At 41.6% G+C, this 24,594-nt stretch overlaps 1 protein-coding gene and 1 long non-coding RNA gene across 4 annotated transcripts in view; both read right to left on the bottom strand.

Moving 5' to 3' along the window:
• The window catches only part of RTN4 (reticulon 4), a 78,410-nt gene extending 70,919 nt beyond the window's left edge, over positions 1–7,491 (bottom strand). Inside the window, exon 1 of one of the 3 annotated variants that reach the window (XM_055377909.2) lies at positions 6,563–7,491. In XM_055377909.2, coding sequence (XP_055233884.1) covers positions 6,563–7,118 — 556 coding nt within the window. In that variant the 5' untranslated portion in view covers positions 7,119–7,491. The remainder of the gene's footprint in view (positions 1–6,562) is intronic. The other 2 variants (XM_055377908.2, XM_055377905.2) reach the window with 2 other exon arrangements.
• A 3,087-nt stretch (positions 7,492–10,578) lies between these two features.
• The window catches only part of LOC129531605 (uncharacterized), a 95,568-nt gene continuing 81,552 nt past the window's right edge, over positions 10,579–24,594 (bottom strand). Inside the window, exons 5-6 of the long non-coding RNA XR_008676887.2 lie at positions 15,404–15,474; positions 10,579–13,377 (exon numbers count right to left, since the gene is read on the bottom strand). This is a non-coding gene — a long non-coding RNA (uncharacterized lncRNA). The remainder of the gene's footprint in view (positions 13,378–15,403; positions 15,475–24,594) is intronic.

The raw sequence follows: 24,594 nt of genomic DNA, 5'->3' as shown, positions 1-24,594 counted from the left end.
GGTTTTACCATTACAGTTCCCATCCCTAGTGCTGTCATCCTCAGAAGAACCTGATCCCTTTAGAAACAGGAACAAAAAGTCTCAAAGAATGTACCATAAGTATAGTATATCTGCAAAATTTACTTCTATTTACTTAAGGGTTCCAGGGAAGAATCAAGAAATAGCCATTCAGTTTATACTTTTATCCTGGGCTAGCAAAGTACCTTAAAAAGGAACCATTAAATTGAGGCTTTGAATCAAGTTATTCTAATAAGTTGTTTGAAGGTATATTATGAAAATAACTGGCGGGGCACAGTGGCTCACACCTGTAATTTCAACACTTTCAGAAGTCGAGGTGGGAGAATTGCTTGAGCCCAGGAGTTCAAGACCAACCTGGCCAACATAGTAAGACCCCATCTTTAAAAAAATAAAAATAAGGCTGGGAGCAGTGGCTCACACCTGTAATCCCAGAATTGTGGGACGCCGAGGCAGCTGGGTCACCTGAGGTCAGGAGTTCAAGACCAGCCTGGCCAACATGGTGAAACCCCGTCTCTACTAAGAATACAAAAATTAGCCAGGTGTGGTGGCACATGCCTGTGGTCCCAGCTACTCGGGAGGCTGAGGCAGGAGAATTGCTGGAACCTAGGAGGTGGAGGTTGCAGTGAGCCAAGATTGCGCCACTGCACTCCAGCCTGGGCTACAGAGCAAGACTCCACCTCAAAAATAAAATAAAATAAAAATAAAAATAAAAATATATTTAGGCTGGGTGTGGTGGCTCACGCCTGTAAACCCAGCACTTCGAGAAGACTGCTTGACCTCAGGAATTTGAGCCCAGCCTGGGCAACATGGCGAAACCCTATCTGCATGAAAAATACAAAAATTAGCTGGGCGTGGTGGTACGTGCCTGTGGTCCCAGCTAGTTGGGAGGCTGAGGTGGCAGGATCACTTGAGCCCAGAAGATGAGGCTGCAGTGAGCCAAGACTGCACCACTATACTTTAGCCTGCGTGAAACAGCAAGACCCTCTCTCCAAAATATAAATACATAAATATAAAAGTTTTTTTAAAAAATAAAATTTTAAAAAAATTTTAAAAATAGCCAGCATGGTGGTGTGCACCTGTAGTCTCAGCTACCTGGGGGGATGAAGTGGGAGGACTGCTTAAGCCCAGGAGGTCAAGGGTATAGTGAGCCATAATCATGCCACTGCACTCCAGCCTGAGCGACAGAGTAAGACTCTGTCTCAAAAGAAACAAACAAACAAACAAACAAACAAAAAACTTGCCAGGCATGGTGGCTCATGCCTGTAATCCCAGCACTTTGGGAGGCCCAGGCAGGAGGATCGCTTCAGGCCCCAAGTTTGAAACCAGCCTGGACAAAAGTGAGACCATTGTTTTTTGGTTTTTAGATTTTTTAAAAGAAAATAACTACACATAAAACAAAGCCAATTAATGGACAATAGGTAACATGCTCCTTTTCAGAAATGTTTTTATAACATGGCAAATCCTTTAAGTTTACAATAATATAGCACTAAAATAACATGTTTTCTAAACACTATTCCATGCAGTTATTTATCAGTGGTTCCACATATATCCATCACTTCATTTTAAAAAGGATTTGAGAGTTTGCAAATCACTAAAAAAAAAAAAAAAAAAAAAAAAAGACCACAAATTTGACACTGAGTTGCCCAGGAACCAATCTGAAACATAATTCACCATACCCATAAGGAGTATACTACTTATTCCCAACTTTTAAAAATAAGAAATGGCTTAACCAGAAATTATTCAGAATCACAAAAATGAAAGTGGGGAATGGACAGGGCATGACTTCCTTGTGTTTAGAAGCATCCACTTCCTGGGAACTTGGACTTTATATTAAGAACTGATACCTAATATTTAAACCATATGTCACTCAAAATCTTAAAATTTCTAATACATGCTACTACGCCAATAAAAATGATCATATAATAAATGGCTTCATGATAGTAAAAACTAGTAACTTTTAAGCCCCAACCCATAATCTGTATTTATGAGCAGTATTCAATTTTATACAAATTTTCATGGCAATTAAATTTTGGCAGTCTCTGAAACTGATTTAATAAGCACTAATATTCTTTTCTTTGTCTTTACATTCATGGTTTCCAAGTCCTATCAATTCGTCTTTCATACAGCCTCTTCGTAAACTAACTATAAAAACAGATTCACAGCCAATTAAAGAAAGCGTGCTTCTTATACTCTTATATTCCTCCCTTCTATTCCATTTTCACTGAATGAACAAATAATGAAATAGTTCAGGCCCTACTCATCTCTCCCAGAACTACTGTAATAGCTTTCTAAATAATTCATCTGTTTTTCCTTCCCACCTATCTTGAATATTGTCACCAATTTTCTAATACTGCTTTCACGGTGCCTTGCCTCAGTTCAAATAACCTTCAATGGCTGTCTTCCCAAAGCCAAAAGCTCTAATTCGAGAGGGGGTGAAAAACAATAACTTTAGAAACAACAATTAATAAAAACAATTTTGGTTTCATAATATAAATTACCAAAAGCAAGGGCAACTGGATAGCAGAGCATGGATTAAAGTGGAATGATAAAATCCAAATTCCTTAATTTGGCACTCAGCATCTTTCAGAATCCAGATCTACATATTTTCGGTCTTAATTAACCTTGGTTTAGAACATGTCCAGAGACCAGTTCGAAGTCACCCTTAATTATGTTTGCACTGCTCTCAAATCAATTTCTAGCCAGAGTTTTCTGTGCATATCCTCAAAGCCTAACTTAACCAACCACTAAGCCAAGTATTTTCCCATGAAAAATGGCCCCCAAGTGAGAGGTTTTAGTCTCACTTCAGTTACTGCATTGCGATGGAGACGCTCTGGGCACAACAGCAAACAGTAAAATTACAACTTATTAACAGATGAAAATCAGGGCTTACTCATAAATAACGTAAACAGCAATGTTAAACAGACAAGTGTCAGTGATCTAGAAACCCTCTCTTCCAGGTAGGCTAGTCTATGCTTCTAACCCTGCTCTGCACATTTCTCACCTTTGTCTCACATCAGTCCTCTCAGTAGCCCTGAATCTTCCAAACTTATTTTAGTTCCAAAATCACAATATAATTATTTAATAAGCATATTTTAATTTTTTTAAAAAGCTAAATGTTTTTACCATTGCCTGATAGAGACCCCCAATGATCTGGGTGGGTAAGACCACCTCTTCACTCTCCCACTAGTTTTTCTCACTAGTCTTACACTAGATTCTCAGACACAAAGAGCTCATTCCTGCCTCAGGGTTTTGCCCTGAAGTTGCTTGGAAATGTTTTCTCTCTGCAGCTCAAATCTCACCTTCTAAGCCTTAGTGTCACCTAACCTAAAAAAGCCCCCATAAATCCCCATCATTCTCTATGCCATTATCCTGTTTATTTTCCTCATAACACCACTATTCTGGGTTCTTTATTATGTGCTTATTATCTGTACTATCCCAAGGGGGAGCATGTGTCTTGCTTATTGCTATACCCTCAAAGCTTAGAATAGATCCTGTAGGTAATCAATAATGGGTTGAATTAATGAACAAACTCTTGAATGCATTAAGAAATCCAGACACATTGAAAATGGTTAACTATCCACAACCATAATCACAATGTTCTTACACTCACTAAAAAAACTAAAGTTTCCCAATAGGTATCATCAATATGGAATTAGGGAACTCTGTAGAACAGGCAATATTCTTTCCCCATTGCCTTCCAACCTCAGCATTCCAACACACAAGATTCCAAGAGAGTGCTGTCACCCCCTGAATCCCTAATGTTCAAAGACAGAACTCTTTTCTTTGTTCCCATACCAATACAAGATTAGTATGCTTTTGTCAATCATTAACCTTCCTGTGGCCAGGCGCAGTGGCTCATGCCTGTAATCCCAACACTTTGGGAGGCCAAGGTGGGTGGATCACCGGAGGTCAGGAGTTCAAGACCACCAGCCTGGCCAACATGGTAAAATCCCATCTCTACTAAAAATACAAAAATTAGCCAGGCGTGGTGGCAGGCGCCTGTAATCCCAGCTACTCGGGAGGCTGAGGCAGGAGAATCACTTGAGCCTGGGAGGCGGAGGTTGCAGTGAGCCAAGATTGCGTCATTGCACTCCAGCCTGGTGACAAGGGGGAGACTATCTCAAAAAAAAAAAAAAAAAAATTCCTGTTTAAAAACTTATTTCATATTTTTCTCTCTTACCTCAGTTTCCCTCAAGTATGTCTTTTTCATAAAGAAAAAAGAAAAGATTGAGTTACTCCTCATCTTCTAAGACCTTTAATATGGCAATTAGTGTTTTGAGTAGTATGGGGGTGAGGAGTCCGTCAACATCAAAATATTACTAAAAAGCATCGCAATTGGCTTATTTTCCCCCATTATGGAGAAGTGAATTGAGAAAAAAAAAATCAGACTGATTTTCTTTCAAGAAATGAATCACCTCTAACATCCTACAAGGCTATGAAGATTTCCAAGCAGGCAGTTACACTACTTGATTCTTGACCTTTTATACATAAAGGTCCTACTGCTAGTGGGACACTTTCTGTCCCCGAAGTAGCAAGTACTTATGAATGCATCTAATATTATGCATTCTCAATCCCTAACAAACGTGATTTTTTTCGCTTCCAAAATAATTTCCCAAGATGAAAACGGCAATAAAACAATGTGCCTAATAATAACATACAATCAGGAACTTAGGTGAATGAAAGAACTTGAAAACTATTTTACAGACCATACATAGTCATGCCTCGCTGAACAGGGGGAACAGGATCTGAGAAATGTATTGTTAGGCAATTCTGTCGTTGTGCAAACCTCACAGTATACTTACACAAACCTAGATGGTAGAGCCCACTACACACCTATATGTAGGCTATATGGTATAATCAATTGCTCCTAGGCTACTAACCTATACAGGATGTTACTGTAGGCAACTGTAACACAATGGTATTTGTGTAGTGTTTATCTAAACATACCTAAAATAACACTGCACAAAGGATTAAAAGATGGCACACGTGTACAGGGCACTGGCCATGAACAGAGCTTGCCAGCCTGGAAGCTGCTGTGGACGTGAGTAGTGAGTGAATGTGAAGGCCTAGGACATTACCATGTACTACTGTACAACTTACAGACACTCTACGGTTAGGCTACACTAAATTTATCTTTAGATATATTTTTTCAATAATAAATCAACCTTAGCTTACTGTATCTTTTCTATTTTATAAACTTTTTGGCTCTTTTGTAATAACGTTTAACTTAAAACACAAACACATTTTAAAGCTATAGAAAAGAAATTTTATATTCTTATTCTATAAGCTTTTTTCTATTTTTTTTTTAACTTTTGTTAAAAACTAAGATACAAACGCATTACCCTAGGCCTACACAGGGTCAAGATCAAGACGTCGCTAGGCGGCAGGAATTTTTCAGCTCCATTACAACCTTATGGAGCCACCGTTGCAAATGCGGTCCGTCCTTGACCTAAACGTCGTTATGAGGCACGTGACCGTATTTTGATTCTGTAACCTAAAACATATCCTTCTGAAAAACAGTATTTCTAACCAATATATATGAAAATGTCTGTCTCAAAACATTTCTCTGTGTCTCATGGTAAATCTGCCACGAGTTCAATTAGCCAATTCCTGGCAAGGAATCCACAGGTTTTCCCTTCTTTAGGAATGTCAACCATTTTGCCTTTTATTTTTTTCTGTAAGATTCAATTATGATGCACTAAGAGGCTGGGCCAAGTCCACACTAACAGCAATTCCACCGACCCTGCAGCTGAAACCCCGGCAGAACTACGCCCCCTCGAACACAATGCCTGGATCCCCTTTCCCTGGTTCGGTTTAGCTGGTGGGGAGCAGTCCACATCACACCCCGGGGAGCTGGGCGGTGGCAGGACTTTACCAGAACTCTCTCCTTCCCATTTCTCCACGCACCACACCACTGGAGGCGCTCTCCCTTCACTGCGGTTGGGTCAATGTGGACGTTTTCCACTCGGCCAGCTCCCCACGAGCACAGGAGGAGGGGGAGGGGAAGCGCAAAGGGGCCACCCACGCCAGCCAGGAGGTGAGGAGGGAGCCCGGGGCAGAATGCAGGCCAACAGACCCGCAGCAAAATTGCACCTTTTCCAAAGGAGCAACCCAGACGGGTAGACAAAAGCACCTCCTAAAAATATCTGGGTGCCAAGGCCTTTTTTCCTTCCTCACCTCGAAGCCCAACCAACCCGATAAATCCACAACCCTGGCTCTCGGGTATATACCCGGCTCCTACTACGGGTGGGTGCCTAACTTCCGAGAATCGGTACGCTGGGCATCACACAGGGTGAAAGTGGGAGCCGGGAGCGGTGCACGTGTTCCCCGAAACCAAGACGGACAATAAGAACAAACCCGGGCTCCAAGGGCCGCCCCACCCTTCTCCCCGCGCTTCCAACCAGACGGGGCGCCATCGCCCCGAAGTCCGCAGACAAAGCGCCCTCGGGGCGGAGAGGAGGGCCCAGCCCAAAGCATCTGGGGCTGCACACAAAAGAGGGAGGGGCGCGAGGGGCGGCGCGAAGCGAGAGGGCGCGGCACTCACCCACTGAGCCCGAGGAGCCCCTGCGCTTGGGCGCGGCCGGGGTGGAGGGGGGCGCGGCGGGAGCCGGGGCTGGCGGGGTCCACACGGGCTCTGCCTGGGGGCTCACGCTGGCCGGGGGAGGAGGGGGAGGCCGGGCCGGAGGCTCGTCGTCCTCAGGGAGCTTGGAGGGCGAGACTGCGGCATCAGACAGCGGGGATGGCGCGGGCACGGTCGACGACACCGGGCTCGGGTCCCAAGACGGCTGCCGCTCCGGGGCGACGGGGGGAGCGGCCGGCAGGGGTCCCCGGGGCGCCGGCGGCACGAAGTCATTTCCGAAGTCCATCAGGGGCGCGCCGGCGGCAGGGGCGGTGGGCACTGGGGCCGCGGACAGCCCGGCGGCGGGCTTCCTCTCCAGCACCTCCAGCTCCTCCAGGTCTTCGTCCTCGTCCTCCTCTTCCTCCTCCTCTTCTTCCTCCTCGTCCTCCGGCTCCCTCACGAACTGGTACTTGAACGCGGGCTGCGGCCGGGGTGGGCTGTCCGAGGACGAGACCAGAGGCGACTGGTCCAGGTCTTCCATGGCTGGAGGGTGGAGATGATGCTGCAGCTGCTGCCGCCGCCGCCGGGGCCGCGTCTCAGAGCCGCGGGCGGTTGTGGGGGTTGGGGAGGACTGAGAGGGGCTGGGCCGACTGAGCCGAGGGACCTACTGTGGTGACGGCTCCCGGAACAATGAGACTGCTCCTCCTGCCTCCGCGCCGGTGATGCGCCACCCGCCCTGTCCCCAGTTGCCGCCGCCGCCCAGATGAGCTAGGAGTGAGGCCAGCGGACTCTCCGCCCAGTTTGGCGTGACTCACCCTCCCCGGGGGAGGGCAGGGACTGGCGCGGGAGGGAGAGAGCCAATCGGTTACAGGATCGAGAAGATAGGCGACCAGCCGGGCCAACAGAAAGGGAAGGAGCTGGAAGTGGGCGGGGACTACGGCACTTCCTCTCTCTTACCGGCTGGGATTGCGTTCAGTGGGCGGGGCTGAGAGCTGGGAGCTCCACCCCCACTTTGGGTAACTGTGAGTTGGGGTGGGGTCTTGGCCTTGCCCGCAGCTGGGGGTCCGTATGTCGTTAGAGCACTGGGAAAGGGGGCGGGCTGCTGGCTGGGAGGGGTCGGCGCGGTTTCTGGCGCGCCACCGGAAGGGCGTTATCCTGGGGGAACTGAGAGTGGAAACTTTCCTCCCGGGAAAGGAAGAAACCCGACTGGAGAAAGGTATTAGCGGGACTGTGAAGTGGGCCCTAAGGATTTTTAAAGATTTTTGAAATAAAAGATTATTTGTTCACTCAGAGTTCCAAACTACATCACTACTACTACCACCCTAAAATAAGAAAAAAATTGTTTTTTGACAGTTAGGCTCACTCAGTCTAAACCGCAGTCCCCGAAATTGGGAGGAAAACAGCTGTGCTGAATTAACTAGGGATCTGGGGCCGACCATTTGAAAGTCCGCTCTTCTTCCAAAGAGAGTTTGGGGCCTTGCCTGCTGGACTCTTACATGGTAAGAGAGTGAGTCACCCAAAGAGAGAGGCAGCGGGGAGACAGGAAAGTGGAAATACAAAGATGCCTTGGAAAGCTAATTTGGTTCACGTTACATTTCAGTCACCTTAGGTTCATGAGTCAACATTTCGGATGATTCAGGCTTTCTGGGAGTCAGGAAGCCCCATAGTCATTGGTTTGATATGCAGGAATAAGCATGATCCCCATTCCACTTTTTATGAGGCTGGAGAGTTTAAAGAAAGTAGTTGCAGAACATCTTTGTAAGAATCAGGATCCTTTTATCTTTCTGATTTACCTTTCAAAAATATTCACTGCATGCCTACTCTGGAGGTCCTGGAGAGAAGAGGATAACCTGCTTTCAAGTTGCTCAAAGTCTAAATCTGTGCTGTACCTGACAGGTACTGGCTACTTGTGGCTACTGATTGAACACTCGGAATGTATGTAGCTAGGCTGAAATTAGATGTGCTGTAAGTGTAAAATGCGCACTGGATTTCAAGAATTAGTACCTCCGAAATGTAAAATATCTCAGCTTTCCTGTTGACTGAATGTTGAAATTGATATTTTGGATATATTGGGATAAGTATAATATTATTAAATTAATTTTACTTGTTCTTTTTAAAGCAGCTTCTAGAGTTTTTTAAATACATAATGGCTCACATTATATTTCTTTTGGACAGTGCTAGTCTAGATTAATAATTAAGAAAGTTTGATTGCCATGGGGAATCACTGGCAAATTCTTAGCTCCAACTAATTTATATTACTGTGGCTTAATTTGGGTATTAAAAAAGAAAAGTAAGAGTTGGAGGGAGGGATAAATAGGTGGAACACAGAAGATTTTGGGGGCAGTGAAACTGTTCTGTATTATACTGTAATGGTGGATACATAACATTATGCATTTGACAAAACCCACAGGACTATACAACAGAAAGAGTGAACCCTAATGTAGACTATTGACTTTAGTTAATGATATATCAATATCAGTTCATCAGTTGTAACAAATGTACCACCTCAATGCGTTATGTTAATAATAGAGGAAACTGTGGTTAGGGGGCAGGAGTGACAGTGTATGGGAACTCTGTACTTCCTGTTCAACTTTTCTGTAAACCTAAAACTGCTCTAAGAAATAAAGTTTATGAACCTTTAAAAAAGGAAAAGAATAAAGATTTCCTGGCAATGTTACTTGCTTGGGTTACTTATCAACAATATATTCAAGACCTATCACATTAATTCCACGGAGAACTGGCTTTATTTGTACAAAACGTTTGTGACTTGCTTTGAGTTTGGTTTTATTTTTTGGAGGGGTTGGGAAGAGTAGGAAGAGAGATGTATTGATGTGGAATTTTGGGGCGGGAAGTTAATGCCAAATGAATTTAAACAAAACAAATTTCTAGAATGATGACTACAAGAGACATATTTGAAGTCTTTGTCAAATATTTATCAAAAATTATAAAAAATTTGCCTGATTTTCAACCAATTGCATAAACATACAAAAATATACTAACAGTATTTTATGATACGACCTTTTCTATTGTCACAGTTTAGCTATCAGCAGTCTTCCCCGCATGCTTTTCCCACTATGACTGTTCTGAAATTCTTTAATGATAAGTTTCACAGGGCTTTTATGTATGTCTAATATAAACAGGACTTACGTTATTTACAAGTTGTTTATATGATATTTCTGCATTCATATATCCCTGTACCTACTACTACTAAAATAGTCTCAAAGGAGTATCTTTAATCAAAGTTTCACAAAAGAATAATTATAAATAGTAGATTTACAATTTTAATAGGAAATAGCAGTTAATATTGATGCAATAATATAAGCACTATCTGGTGCAGAATAAAAATAAATTTTATTAATCTCAGTGACTTCTAAACAAATAAGTATTTGATAGATAGATGAGTAAAGAGTTTGCCCAGCTTTCATAGAATGATCAACAAAGCAAAAAGAAAGGAGGCTGTTGCTGCTCTACCACAATTAAAAGTAAAGCTAGTTATACATTGTTGTAACTAGATGTAAATATCACTATCACTAACAAAATTCTGGTGGACATTTGAACCAGTTAAAAGAAAAATGCACATTCTAGATACTAATAATAGTTTTAAAATAATTATTCAATAATTTATATTTGAAAATAGCTTATCAGACGGGCACGGTGACTCATGCCTATAATCCCAGCACTTTGGGTGGCTGAGGCGGGTAGATCTCTTGAGGTCAGGAGTTTGAGACCAGCCTGGCCAACATGGTGAAACCCCATCTCTACTAAAAATACCAAATTAGCAGGGCATGGTGGTGCATACCTGTAACCCCAGCTACTTGGGAGGCTGAGGTAGGAGAATTGCTTGGACCTGAGAGGCAGGGGTTGCAGTGAGCCAAGATCATGCCATTGCACTCCAGCCTGGATGAAAAGAGTGAAACTCCATCTCAAAAAAAACAAACAAAAAAAGAAACAAAGAAAAGAAAATACCTTATCAGAAGTAGAAGATTGAAGTTTTCAGATACCACTGGTTAGTAGCTGTTCTCTCTGAGAACACTACAAGAGATCCAGCCTGCTAGAATCATAGAATCTCAGGGTTGGGAGAACTTTGGGAAGTCAGCTTAACCAATCTCTCTTCCATTATCATGGTCTCACTTATAAGCAAGAGCTAAATAAAATGTACATATGGACATAGAGTTTGGAATGATAGTGGAGACTCAGAAGACTGGAGAGAAGGAGAAGGGATGATGAGAAATTCTTTATTGGTACAATGTACATTATTAGGGTGATGGATACACTAAAAGGGTGACCACTATGCAATCAATACATGCAAAAAAATTACACTTGTACCCATAAATTTATACAAATAAAAAATTTAAATAGTTAAAATAAAAAAATTCTTAAGAGTACCAAAATGATGTTTCAGTTTCTTTTAAATAGAAAGATTGAATGTAATTCAGTGGTGCTCTTGAACACAGGCCAGTCATTTTCAGTAGGTGAAAAAGCTGTGGTTGACTGCTCTTGAAACAGGTGTGTCTGTAATCCACCTCTCATCTTTCTTATCTTGCTGAACCATCCCTTTTGTGCTTTCACTTTATACTTTTTAATAAGAGAAATATTTGTTGGGTATACAGTCTGCACCAGGCCCTGCTCAAGACTTTGAAGAATACAGCACTAAGCCAAACAGACACAAACGTGCTTGCATGTTTTCCGTAAGAGACCTATTACTTGGGGAAATCACCCCTTCCATTTCTATAGTATTATACCTTATTTGCAGAATGCTAAATTGACACCTAAACTGGTATTTGTAGAACAAGTTAATTGTCCTTGAATTATGTATGCCCCTCAAAAGAGTTAAAAGGCGTAGGATGGGTATACTCTTGCCTACATGTAGCAGGACGTGAACACCAGAGTGGGTTCGGTAAGAGAAGAAAGATGAGAGGTGGATTGTAGAGAAACCTGTTTCAAGAGCAGCCAACCACAGCTTTTTCACCTCTGAAAATGACTTGCCTGTGTTCAGGAGTGCCACTGAATGACATTTGACCTGTCTATGTAAAAAAGACTGAAATATCATTTTGGCACCCTTAAGTGAAAAATTAACAGCGTGCTAAGTTGTTGTCCCTATCATTTTGCTGGGATTTTAGATTTTATGAAATGTACCATTTTGTGAAATGCAGTTCATGGTTCTGTTCAACATCTTAACATATTAAATCCATTCTGTAATAAGAATAGAAATATAAATGTAAGATCAACTTCTTCAGTCATGTTAGTTAAGCATTGACAGTTAGTGTTGGATCTAAAATAAAAATGTTAAGTCCCAAAAAGAAATCCCATAATAAGCAAGTGAAAGTCATAATTAAAACTGAACCAAATCTTTCTCCTTTAACTGTTTTTGGTCCCCTGCATTATTAGAAATTAGGCTATTTGAATATGCATTGTTTCCCTGGAGAAATTTATTTTGATCTAGCAAAAAAATTATTTCAGATCCGAGAAAGTTAATTTTGATCTACCAGTACAAAACCAAGCAGAAGACATCCTATGCTGTCTTAGACAAATAAAAATGTGTCCTCATATGAAGAAAGAAGGCAGAAAAGAGTCCACAAAATTTAACAACTCATTCTAATATATAACTTATTATTTTTAATACTTAAAGGTTGAAGTGTAAGTGCTGTTATTTAATCTTCAATGGAGATAGACAGAAACCAAGTGGTCACTGTCTTTAAACATTGTTCATTGATTCAACTAAAACCTACTGACCGTGGCCGGGCGCGGTGGCTCACGCCTGTAATCCCAGCACTTTGGGAGGCCGAGGCAGGCGGATCACGAGGTCAGGAGATCAGGATGATCCTGGCTAACATGGTGAAACCCCGTCTCTACTAAAAATACAAAAAAAAAATTAGCCAGGCGTGGTGGCGGGCGCCTGTAGTCCCAGCTACTTGGGAGGCTGAGGCAGGAGAATGGCGTGAACCTAGGAGGCAGCGCTTGCAGTGAGCAGAGATCGCGCCACTGCACTCCAGCCTGGGCGACAGACCGAGACTCTGTCTCAGAAAAAAAAACAAAAACAAAAACCTACTGACCATCTAGGCTCTGGTGATAAATAATAGATAAAACACATTTCCTAATGTCAAAGAATGTATAGTCTAGTTTACATAAGAATGTATATCTATAAATATGTGTATATATAGATGTATACATGTATATACATATATGTATATGATATAGATTTATGTATCTATATATACATATATGTGTTTGTGTGTGTGTGTATATATATATATATATATATATCTGTACATACACAGTAGTTCCACTTAATCCATGCTTTCACTTTCCGTGGTCTTAGTTACCCTCAGTCAGCTGCAGTTCAAAAATATTAAAATGAAAACTCCAGAAATAAACAATTCATAAGTTTTAAATTGTGTGCTGTTCTGAGTAGCATGATGAAATCTCAAGCACTCCCCTTCTGTCCCTCAAGGGAGGTGAATCATCCCTTTGTCCAGTGATCACACTATCTATGCTCCCTGCCCTCCCCTCGTGATAGTCACTTAGCAGCCATCCCTGGGAGCAGATTGGCTGTCATGGTACCACAGTGCTGCATTCAGGTAACCCTTATTTTACGTAATAATGGCCCCAGAGTGTGAGGGTAAGGACGCTGGCAATCTGGATATGCCAAAGAGAAGTCATAAAGTGCTTCCTTTACATGAAAAGGTGAGCCGGCTGTGGTGGCTCGTACCTGTAATTCCACACTTTGAGAGGCGAAGGTGGGCAAATCACTTGAGGTCAGGAGTTCAGGACCAGCTTGGGCAACATGGAGAACCTGATTTCTACAAAAAATACAAAAATTAGCTGGGCGTGATGGAGTGTGTCACCCAAACTGGGTGACAGAGCAAGACCCCATTTCAAAAAAAAAAAAGTCAGGTAGAAGTGAAACTTCTCTGGATATCCTCCTTCTGTAATTTTGACCTTCAAATTATGTAACTGTATTGCCTATTTAAAAAGTATTTAATTTAGAAATTATTGTTGAAATAAGTTCCCAATATAGTGATTATGTGTTCTGCATCACAACTCAGGATGCCCACTCTGTTTATTAAACAGATTAAAAAACACAGGTCAGAATTTTAAAACTCAGGCCTATGTAACAAAGCCAGAAATTTTACAATGGAGAATCAGAGGTTATGCAATAAGATATAATTCCTAGGTTTAGGTAGTAGGCTTGATCTCAAAATAAGGCTTGTTATCCAGAAAGTAACCCAACCCCCTTCATAGACCTCTTTGGGATGCTTTGAAAACTTCTCACCCCAGAAAAAATGCACAAACACAAAACATAATTTTTCAATGGTTCATGCATGTTTCAAAGCCCATCCATGGATGTCAATAAATTTAGCTGCCAATACATTTACACTGCTCTCCTATTTAACTGGAGATGAATTTACATACCTAAAACAACTAAATAACCATACAGTGGTATTAAATATCTGCATAGCTTAGCAAGAAAGCCAAATAGGGAAGAAATCAGTGGGTCTGATATGATGTATGCGGATTTTTTGGAGGAGCTGAGAAATGACCTCACTCTCAAAATAGTAGGATTCGGAGGCATAGAAGGTACAGAAAATAGAGCATAGGCATTTGAGAAGAGAGCAAAGTATATATGGGAACCATAGGACACAGGTCTAATTGAAGTAAGGATTTGTGTTAGCAAATTGTATAAGGAAAGCACTTAGCACAGAGTCAGGCACTTGGGTACTCAATTAATAGTAATTATTATTATTATTGCTACTATTAGAGCAGAATAAGGTCACACAGCTAAGGTGAAGCCATGTTCTAAAGGACCTTGAATGTCACAAAAGCAATTAAGACTTGATAAGTCACTCTATTTTTGAGCAGAAGAACTTGATTCAGCAAACTATTTGGAACATGTGAAGAATGCGTTTGAGAAAGTGAAAAGAGGATGGGTACTAAGAGTAGTTCACCCAGGCCTGGTGGTTCACGCCTATAATCCCAGCACCTAGGGAGGCCAAAGCAGAGGCTTGCTTGAGGCCAGTAGTTTGAGAACAGCCTGGGCAACATAGCAAAAACCCATCTCTACAAAAAATAAAAAATTAGCTGGGTGTGATTGTGCATGCATGTGGTTCTAGCTACTTGGGAGGCTAAGACGGGAGGATCGCTTGAGCCAAGGAGGTCGAGGTTACAGTAAGCCATGATTGTACCATTGCCCTCCAGCTTGGGCAACAGAGCAAAATCCTATCTCAAAAATAAAATAAATAAATAATAGAGTAGTTCAGTGGGTTTTGATCACAAAGCTAAAGAGAACTAAAACTAGGATGGTGGGAGTGGAAATAAAGGACCTATTTGAGGGACTTTAAAAACTGGAGAGGCCTCAGGGACTGATTCATGATCTACAAGGGATAAAGGAGAGGGAAAAGTTGGAGGGAATATTTTTAATTTTACATTATTATTATCATTTCCTTATTAAATATTACTAAATTAATCTTCTATTCTTTAGATTCTATGAGTGTTGCACTACTAGAATGTTTGTTCTGGGTAAAGGATGCAAACATCCTTGATGAAGCTCCCCACGGATCTTACCAAAACTAGGCTGAGATATGATGTAGGAGGGAATCAGGGGTTTCTCTTCAGCCATGAACAGCTTTTAACTGAATGTGTAGGTGGTGATAATGTTAAATGTACCACACAAAATCAGATTCATTTTTTTACCCATACGAAATTTCCATGGTGTACATGCCAGCTACCAGCCACTTTCAGGCTTGTCTATGCTTAACAGCTTCTGAACTGTTTGTTGATGAAATTTTAGTGGAAATTCTTATAGTAGAATCCCAAATGTTCTCTTACTGTGTTAAGCCTGATTCATGGTAGTTGGAGGTTTTCATTCTCTCTTGGTGATTACATTGGGTCTGCAGCTGCTGGAAGCAGAAAGAAGAGGGAAAATAAAGTGGTGCTTCCAGGTTGCTAAGAAAAATGGAAAAAAATCAAAGAAATGACAGCTTTAGAAATCATCTCTACAGTCAAGGTTTATTTCAGTCACGTGGCAGCTCTGTTAGTTGTTCCTGGTACATTGTACAGTCAAAAATGCAATTCTGGTTTAAGTTTTGGCTTTGTTTTTTGATAATTTTTTTAAAAATTAAAATAATAGAGAGGAGGGTCTCACTATGTTGCCCAGGTTGGTCTTGAACTCTTGAGCTCAAGTGATCGTTGCCACCTCAGCCTCCCAGAGTGCTGGGATTACAGGCGTGAGCCACCATGCCTGGCCTAAGTTTTGGCTTTCAGAAGGTAGTGTGATACCTAGAGAACATGGTTTATCTCTAATAACGGAGATGACCTTGAGCAAGTCAATTCATTTTTTTTTCAACCCAGCCTATGACAAGGTATTGTTTCAGGAATAAGTGAAATTTCATTGTCAAAGCTCTTTGTAAATGTAAAGCACCACAGAAAAATAAGGTATTTGTTGGGACTTTTTACTTTTTGTTTTGCCTGTGCTGATCTCGACATCCCAAGGACAAAACCTATGATTTAGACTTAATTGGTTTTCTTTTTTTTAATATACTTAATACATATAGTAGAAATTTAATTAATACGTTTTTTATTTTTGAGACAGTCTCACTCTGTTGCCCAGGATGGAGTGCAGTGGTGCGATCACGGCTCACTGTAGCCTCAACACCCCAGGCTCAAGCCATCCTCCCACCTCAGCCTCCGGAGTAGATGGGACTACAAGTACGCACCACCACACCTGGCTAATTTTTGTATATTTACTGGAGATGGGGTTTCAAGCCGGGCGCAGTGGCTCATGCTTATAATCCCAGCACTTTGGGAGGCCAAGGTGGGTGTATTGCTTGAGGTCAGGAGTTTGAGACCAGCCTGGCCAACATGGTGAAACCCTGTCTCTACTAAAAATACAAAAATTAGCTGGGTGTCATGGCAGGTGCCTGTAATCCCAGCTACTCAGGAGGCTGAGGCAGGAGAATCGCTTGAACCCAGGAGGTGGAGGTTGCAGTGAGCCAAGATTGCACTACTGCATTCCAGCCTGGGCAACGGAGTGAGACTCTGTCTCAAAAAAGAGAGAGAGAGAAAGAGAGAGAGAGATGGGGTTTCACCATGTTGCCCAAGCTAGTCTCTAACTCCTGGGTTCAAGCGATCCTCCTGCCTTGGCCTCCCAAAGTGCTGGGATTACAGGGGTGAGCCACCCTGCCCCCAGCCTTAATACGTTTTGATTAATGATGCAAACAAGGGGGAAACTCTCCTGGAATGTCGCTGGCTAATGGATTGAAACTGCAGTCAGCCAGTGGGTGTCTTGCGATCTTCCCACAGCAGTAGTAGGAGAAGGAGATAAGGTGGAGAGTAAGGGGAGAAAAAAATAGATTGGATTTCTAACAATCTCCCAAAAAACACACAGAATTTAGCTTTTTATATTTGGCTATTTTTATTACAAAAAGCTAATTCAATGCCCTGGACTTTAAAAGGAATGGGCATGGGGCAATACAGTTAATAGTATCTTGCCATTATTTTACCTTTTTAATGTTTTCTATCTTTTATTTGTTTCTTTGCAGTTCCATAGTTTTTCATACCTCTTTAGTGCTAATTATAGCATATAGTTGTCATATTTCAGTTATACCTATTTTTAAGTGCAGTGATCTCTTGACAGATGTCTGCTAGATTCCCAATGTCAGTGGAACTCATGGTTAATTTCTACATTCCTTTATCATCCTCACATATTCATTCATTTAACAAATATGCAAGGAGTGCTACTATATGCTGGACAGTGTATTAAGCACTGGTTATGGAAGCAAAATAGGCACAATCCTTGCCCTCATGCAACTCACAGTCTGGTGGCAGAGTATGCTAAAGACTTCTTGGGCCGGCCACGGTGGATCACACCTATAATCCCAGCACTTAGGGAGGCCAAGGCGGGTGGATCGCTTGATTCCAGGAGTTTGAGACCAGCCTGGGTAACATGGCAAAATACCATCTCTACAAAAAATACAAAAATTAGCTAGCGTGGTGGCACGCACCTGTAGTCCCAGCTATTCAGGAGGCTGAGGTGGGAGGATTACTTGAGCCTACGAGGTCGAGGCTGTGGTCAGCCAAGATCATACCACTGTACTCCAGCTTGTGTGAGAGAGCACCATCCTGTCTCAAAATAAAGAAGACTTCTTGTTGGCCCCTAGTATCCACTATCCTATTCTTTAGAAGTGGACCTCCAATACTAAAGAATGTTAAGTAAATAACAGTCATCATGACATTCTTCGTCTAAATTTTAGTATGCATATTTTAAAAATAAGAATTTTTTTTTTTTTTTTTTTTGAGATAGAGTCTCACTCTGTCACCCAGGCTGGAGTGCAGTGGCACCATCTCGGTTCACTGCAACCTCCGCCTACTGGGTTCCAGCAATTTTCCTGCCTCAGCCTCCCAAGTAGCTGGGGTTACAGGCGCACGCCACCACACCTGGCTGATTTGTATTTTTAGTAGGAACGGGGTTTCACCATGTTGGCCAGGCTGGTCTCAAACTCCTGACCTCAGGTGATCCACCCACCATGGCCTCCCAAAGTGCTGGGATTACAGACGTGAGCCACCAAGGTTTCCTACATAGCCAAAATAACAATCACAGCTGACAGTAGTAATAATTCCTTAATAGCATATTATATTTGAATACCTATGCATATTGAAATTTCTCCAGTTGTCCACGCAATGTCCTTTACAGCTGGTTTATCCAAACCAGGATCCAACTGAGGACCACACATCACATCTGGTTGTTATGTCCCCTCAGTCTCTTTGAAATATATCAGCCCCTTTATTCATGATACTGCAATGTTAAAGAGACAGAAACAGGAACAATTCTTCTACAGAAGAATGTCCCAACTTCTCAACTTGTTTGATTGCTTCGTCAGGGTACCAGTTAGCTTGTTTCTCTTCCCCTTGTGATTTCTGTAAAGCTGAAATTATGTTATGACAAATTGATACAGAAGAGGGGCAGGGAAGTGCTGGGAGGAGAAAGGTAGGTCCCTGGCGAGGGCTCCACCCCAGGTCCTGTGCCCATAGACCTAGGTGACGACAGGCACTCCTGCCTTGGCGCCCAAATGTTGCATTTCCCAAGACCCCCCTGGCCTCCCACGCCCCCATCCTGTGCCTATAAAAACCCGAGACCCTAGCAAGGCAAACACACAAAAACGGCTGGACGTTGAGAGAAACACATTGGCGGAGGAACACACAAGCGGTTGGATTTCGAGAGGACATTAAGAGCACGTCAAGAGCACACGGACAGGCACTGGCACGCCGGCAGGTCATTGACCGGCAGAACAGAGTTTGGCCAGGGCTGTCAGAGAAGAGTCGGGCCGCCAAGCAGCCCGACTTCCAGGGGAAAACCATCTCCCTTCTGGCTCCTCCATCTGCTGAGAGCTACTTCCACTCAATAAAACCTTGCACTCATTCTCCAAACCCACATGTGATCCAATTCTTCCAGTACACCAAGGCAGGAACCCCGAGATACAGAAAGCCCTCTGTCCTTGCAATAAGGCAGGGGTCTAATTGAGCTGACTAACACAAGCCGCCTACAGATGGCTAAACTAAAAGAGCACCCGTAACACGTCCACTGGGGCTTCAGTTGTAAACATTCACCCCTAGACACTGCCGTGGGGTCAGAGCCCCACAGCCTGCGCGTCTGTGTGCTCCCCTAGAGGTTTGAGCAGCGGGGCACTGAAGAAGGGAGCCACACTCCTATCGCATGCCCTGAGAGGGGGACAAGGGAATCTTTCCCATTTCAAAATTAAGGCCCAATTAGACTCAAATTTGAACATTTTTGGCAAGATTGTGTGGCAAGTAGTACTGTGTACTTCAAATCACATCACATCAGGAGACACAGAATATCTGACCCCTGGATTGAGGTGATGACAGCCTGACTTTTTCACTGTAAAGCTTTGTTCTTTCATGGACAGAAGTAATCTGTGCAGAGGTTTTGTTTTGCTTTGTTTGGCACCTTATGAATGTCGTTTATCATTAGCCATCTACCTGGTCATTTTAACATCAATTGAAAATCCTTGCCTGATTCAATAATTTCACTAAGGAACTCTCAATTTTTAACAGTGTGTATAAAATCTCACTTACTTTGAATAAAAACTGTATTTGCCTTCCTGACTCCAGCTGTATGGAATACAAGCATGATGGCTGGAACTGAGGCAACCATTTTGGACTGTGAGGTGGAAGCCATATGCTTAATTTGGTGGAATAGCTAGAGGGAAGAAGCCTAGGTCTCTTATGACCATGGAGCTACCATACTAACCTTGATCTACCTGCCTCTAAACTTCGTTTATATGAGAGAAAAATGAACTATCATTTTCAGCCACTGTATATTTTTCAACAGTTGAACCAATTCCTGACACAGCAAAGAAGATAATAAAACAAGCATATAATTATAATTTTGGTAAATTATATTTAAAAAAAATAGAAGATGGGAATAGAAGATAGTGGGCTTCTTAGGTGAGGCGGGAAAGCCTTCGCAAGCAGGTTACATTTAAGTGGAGAGTAGAATGCTGAGAAGCAGTGAATTGTGTGAGGTGGTAGGGAGTTTCCTAAACAGAGGAGACTGCGTGTGGGAAGTGGTAAAGTAGAAAGGGCTTGCTTGGCATGTTCACAGAATTAAAAGGAGGCCATGTAGCTGGAACTTAATGACACCAGATGGTGGGGGAGAGGCTAGCAGATGCAACGTCATTTAGGACTAGCAGGCCATAGTAATGAGTTGACTTTTTTTTTCAAGCATAATGGTAAGAGTTGTAAGCAGGAGAATAACACTGAATTATGTTTTAGTTATTCTGGGCCCGACGCAGTGGCTCACACCTGTAACGCCTGCACCCTGGGAGGCCAAGGTGGGTGGATCACCTGAGGTCAGCAGTTCCCGACCAGCCTGGACAACATGGTAAAACCCCGTCTCCACTGAAAATACAAAAATTAGCCGGGCGTGGTGGTGGGCGCCTGTAGTTCCAGCTACTCGGGAAGTTGAGGCAGGAGAATTGCTTGAACCTGGGAGGCAGAGGTTACAGTGAGCGGAGACTGGGTACTGTACTCCAGCCTGGGCAACAGGGGGAGACAGTCTCAAAAAAAAAAAAAAGTTATTCTGACTGTTCTGTGGTGAACAGAGGGCAACAAAACTGAAAGCAGGCCAAGCGCAGTGGCTCACACCTGTCCTCTCAGCACTTTGGGCGACCAAGGTGGTAAGATTACTTGAGACCAGGATTTCAAGACAAACCTGGGCAACAAAGTGAGACCCTCTCTCCTCAAAAAAATTTAAAAATTAGCCAGGTGTAGTGGTGTGTACCTGTAGTCCCAGTGTCTCAGGAGGCTGAGGCAGGAGGATTCCTTGAACTCAGGAGTGGCACCATGATGGCTGTACTCCAGACTGGGCAATAGAGCAAGACCATGTCTTAAAAAAAAAAAGAAAGAAAAGAAAAGAAAAAAGAAAACACGTAACAGAAATTCATTTTCAAAAGAAACATCTAGAGTCATCCCAGACTAACTACAACACTTTGGCAACAATTATTCATATTTAAAATGATAACACAAACATTCTTTTTTTTTTTTTGAGACGGAATTTCACTCTGTTGCCCAGGCTGGAGTGCAGTGGCACTTGATCTCGGCTCACTGCAACCTCCGCCTCCCGGGTTCAAGCAGTTCTCCTGCCTCAGCCTCCCAAGTAGCTGGGATTACAGGTGCCTGCCACCACACCCAGCTAATTTTTGTATTTTTAGCAGAGATGGGGTTTCACCATGTTGGTGAGGTTGGTCTCAAACTCCTGACCTCAGGTGATCCATCAGCCTTGGCCTCCCAAAGTGCTGGGATTACAGGTGTGAGCCAATGCGCCAGGCCTACACGAACATTATTAAATCATTAAAGAATATGTTGGATTTCTATACAAAAATACCGAGACTGTGAAAGTACAATAACTTACTTAAAAATGTTCATGAGTGAGAAATAGAGTTTTCTGGTTAATCTTTAGTTAACAAGGAGTCAAATTAATTATAATGTAAAATTCCAGTTGAGACTTTGTTAAATTATGTGATTAACTAAACATATGAATTTTTCCCTAACGTAACTTTCCTTTTTAAGGAATCACTTATATGAAAGTGATAGGGTATCAAATTAGATTAATAATATAAATTAATAGCTTTAATTTTCCATTTAGAATGCATGTGTTATATTATATGGGTTTGTAAACATTGTACCCCAAATAAGCCAGTAAGCATATGCTGGAAAGAATGCAAGCGAAATTACAGAGATAAGTTGAATATGTTACTGGTTGATATCCGTAGCCTGAAAAAGCCATCGGTTCTACTCTCATAGGATGTCTTCTTTATTCAGCATTCTACAGGAGTTTTTTCATATCAGAATCCACTGGCATGCCAATATCCAGCTTACATAAATAGCATTTTACTAGAGCATTTGCTTTTATTTATACCACATTTTCTTTACATTTCTATAACTAAAAGCTTTCTTAAAATTGCACTCATAATCTCTGTGTTTTATCCCATCTGCCTTCTACTGCTATTTGCTAGTGTGATGAATGTGTTATACTACCTCTATGAAGGGCCGCCTTTATAGGCATGTTAACACATTTAAACCAAAATGAGATCAAGTAAGAATATACCTAAGAAAATTAATGGATATCCACCAAAAGACATGTAAAACTGCTCATGGCAGCTTTATTTATAATATCTAAAACTTATAAAATAAAAAACCAAATTTTCATCAAGAGTAGAATGGATTAATTCATGTAAGGGAATACTATAAAAATGGTTTGCAATAAAAAGAGCAAACCACTACACACGCTAATATAACTCAACCCTAGAGAACCCACGTTGAACAAAAGAAACAAGGTACACACATACACACACACGCAAACCATGCAGTATGATTCCATTTATATGAAGTTTAAAAACATGCAAAACTGCTTTTGGATGGCTAGATAATAAAAAAAAAACATGCAAAACTAATCTATGGTGATAAAAATTAGAACAATGGTTACTGGGTTAGGGAAGTATTATTGACTGAGACAGGGCTCGATAGGGCCTTGTGGGATGCTGGAACTACTCTATACTTGATTTGGATGGTGGTTACACAGTTATACACACTCATGTAGAAGGTAATGTGCATAAACATGTATATACGCATGTGGAAAATAAACTTTAAGATTAGTTCATTTTACTATGTGGATGTCATGCTTCAATAATTTCTTTTAAATTCAATAGTAAATTATGGTACATTCTCCAATAGACTAATAGAAATTTTTAAAAAGAATAGAACTACATGAATTGGAAGGAATGATATCCCAAAATATCAAGTGAAAAAAGCAATTGGCAAAGTAGTTTGTTAGTATGAACCCATTTGTGTGTGTGTGTGTGTGTGTGTGTGTGTGTGTATGTTTTAATAGCTACATGTTTGATTGTATATGCATGGGCAGTTCCTGGAAGGACACACAGGAAATTGTTTTGATAGTAGGTTACCTCAGACAACTGGGATGTGGGACTGAGGGCTGGGGTTTGTACATAAACTCTTATTTTTCAGTTTATTCTTTTTAATGCTCTCTTTATATAAATTTAGCCTAATTTGGCTGGGCGTGGTGGCTCACACCTGTAATCCCAGCACTTTGGGAGGCCTAGGCAGGAGAATCACTTGAGGTCAGGAGTTTGAGACCAGCCTGGCCAACATGGTGAAACCCTGTCTCTACTAAAAATACAAAAATTATCCGGGCGTGGTGGCAGGCACCTGTAATCCCAGCTACTCAGGAGGCTGAAGCAGGAGAATCGCTTGAACCCGGGAAGCGGAGGTTGCAGTGAGCCAAGATCGTGCCACTGCACTCCAGCCTGGGTAACAGCAAGACTCCATCTCAAAAATAAATAAATAAATAAATAAATAAATAAATAAATAAATAAAGCCTACTTTACAAGGCCTTATTAATCTTTTCTGCGTTTGTAAAATTGTATTATGTTGAGCCATATGAAATTGTCATTTTTATAAGTCAAAAATGTGAGAATATTGGCCATTTCATGTAGTTCAATGTCATACAATGAACAGAAGTAGGTATATGAAAACACTCATTTAGACATTACTCATTCAGAATTTGAAATAATTTGCATGTTCAACATAAAGAACATAACCCAAACCCAATAAGATTATCTATGTATATTTGAGTTTAATGTTTGTTACCCAAAAGTACAGTAATTTAATAAACCCTTTAAAATTGTTTATAATGTACACTGTTCATATACTAAATATTTCTAATAGTTTCTGAACCTATAAATTAGTATTCCAAAAATATAATGAAAGTGGAAATTGGAAAATCTAGGGTTAATGTCCAGCTCTGTCACTGGCTCTCTGACGTAAAATAAGCTGCTTGATGATTGCTCTGAATCTCAATTTTCTTCAGTATAATATAAAGAATATGATACCTGACCTGCAGGATTGCTCAAAGGATTAACTTGTTGATGCATGTAAAAACACTTTGGAAAGTACAAAGCACCATCCAAATGTAGTCATTAATGTTTTTAAACAAGGAAAGGGAATAGCACATGTTTGCTTTGAAGGGATCAACTTTGCAGTAACCATATCGCAATTTTTTTTTTTTTAAGATAGAGTCTTGTTCTGTTACCCAGACTGGAGTGCAGTTGCACGATCTCAGCTCACTACAACCTCCACCTCCCAGGTTCAAGTGATTCTTGTGCCTCAGCCTCCCGAGTAGCTGGGATTACAGGCATATGCCACCACACCGAGCTAATTTTTTTGTATTTTTAGTAGAGATAGGATTTCACCATGTTGGCCAGGCTGATCTTGAACTCCTGACCTCAAGTGATTAGCCTGTCTCGGCCTCCCAAAGTGCTGGGATTACAGGCGTGAGCCCCACACCTGGCCCCATATTGTAATTTATATTCTTCTAGATCAATAATTCTCAGACTTTTCATCTCGAGATCCCTTTACACTCTTCCATGCTGTGGATTTTAGCTATTAATATTTACTGTACTATAAGTTAAAATAGATTTTAAATA

This window comes from Gorilla gorilla, chromosome 12 (assembly GCF_029281585.2).
Source record: "Gorilla gorilla gorilla isolate KB3781 chromosome 12, NHGRI_mGorGor1-v2.1_pri, whole genome shotgun sequence".
NCBI lineage: Eukaryota > Metazoa > Chordata > Mammalia > Primates > Hominidae > Gorilla > Gorilla gorilla.
The sequence above is the reverse complement of the archived record's forward strand: the minus strand, read 5'-3'. Positions and strand labels throughout refer to the sequence as shown.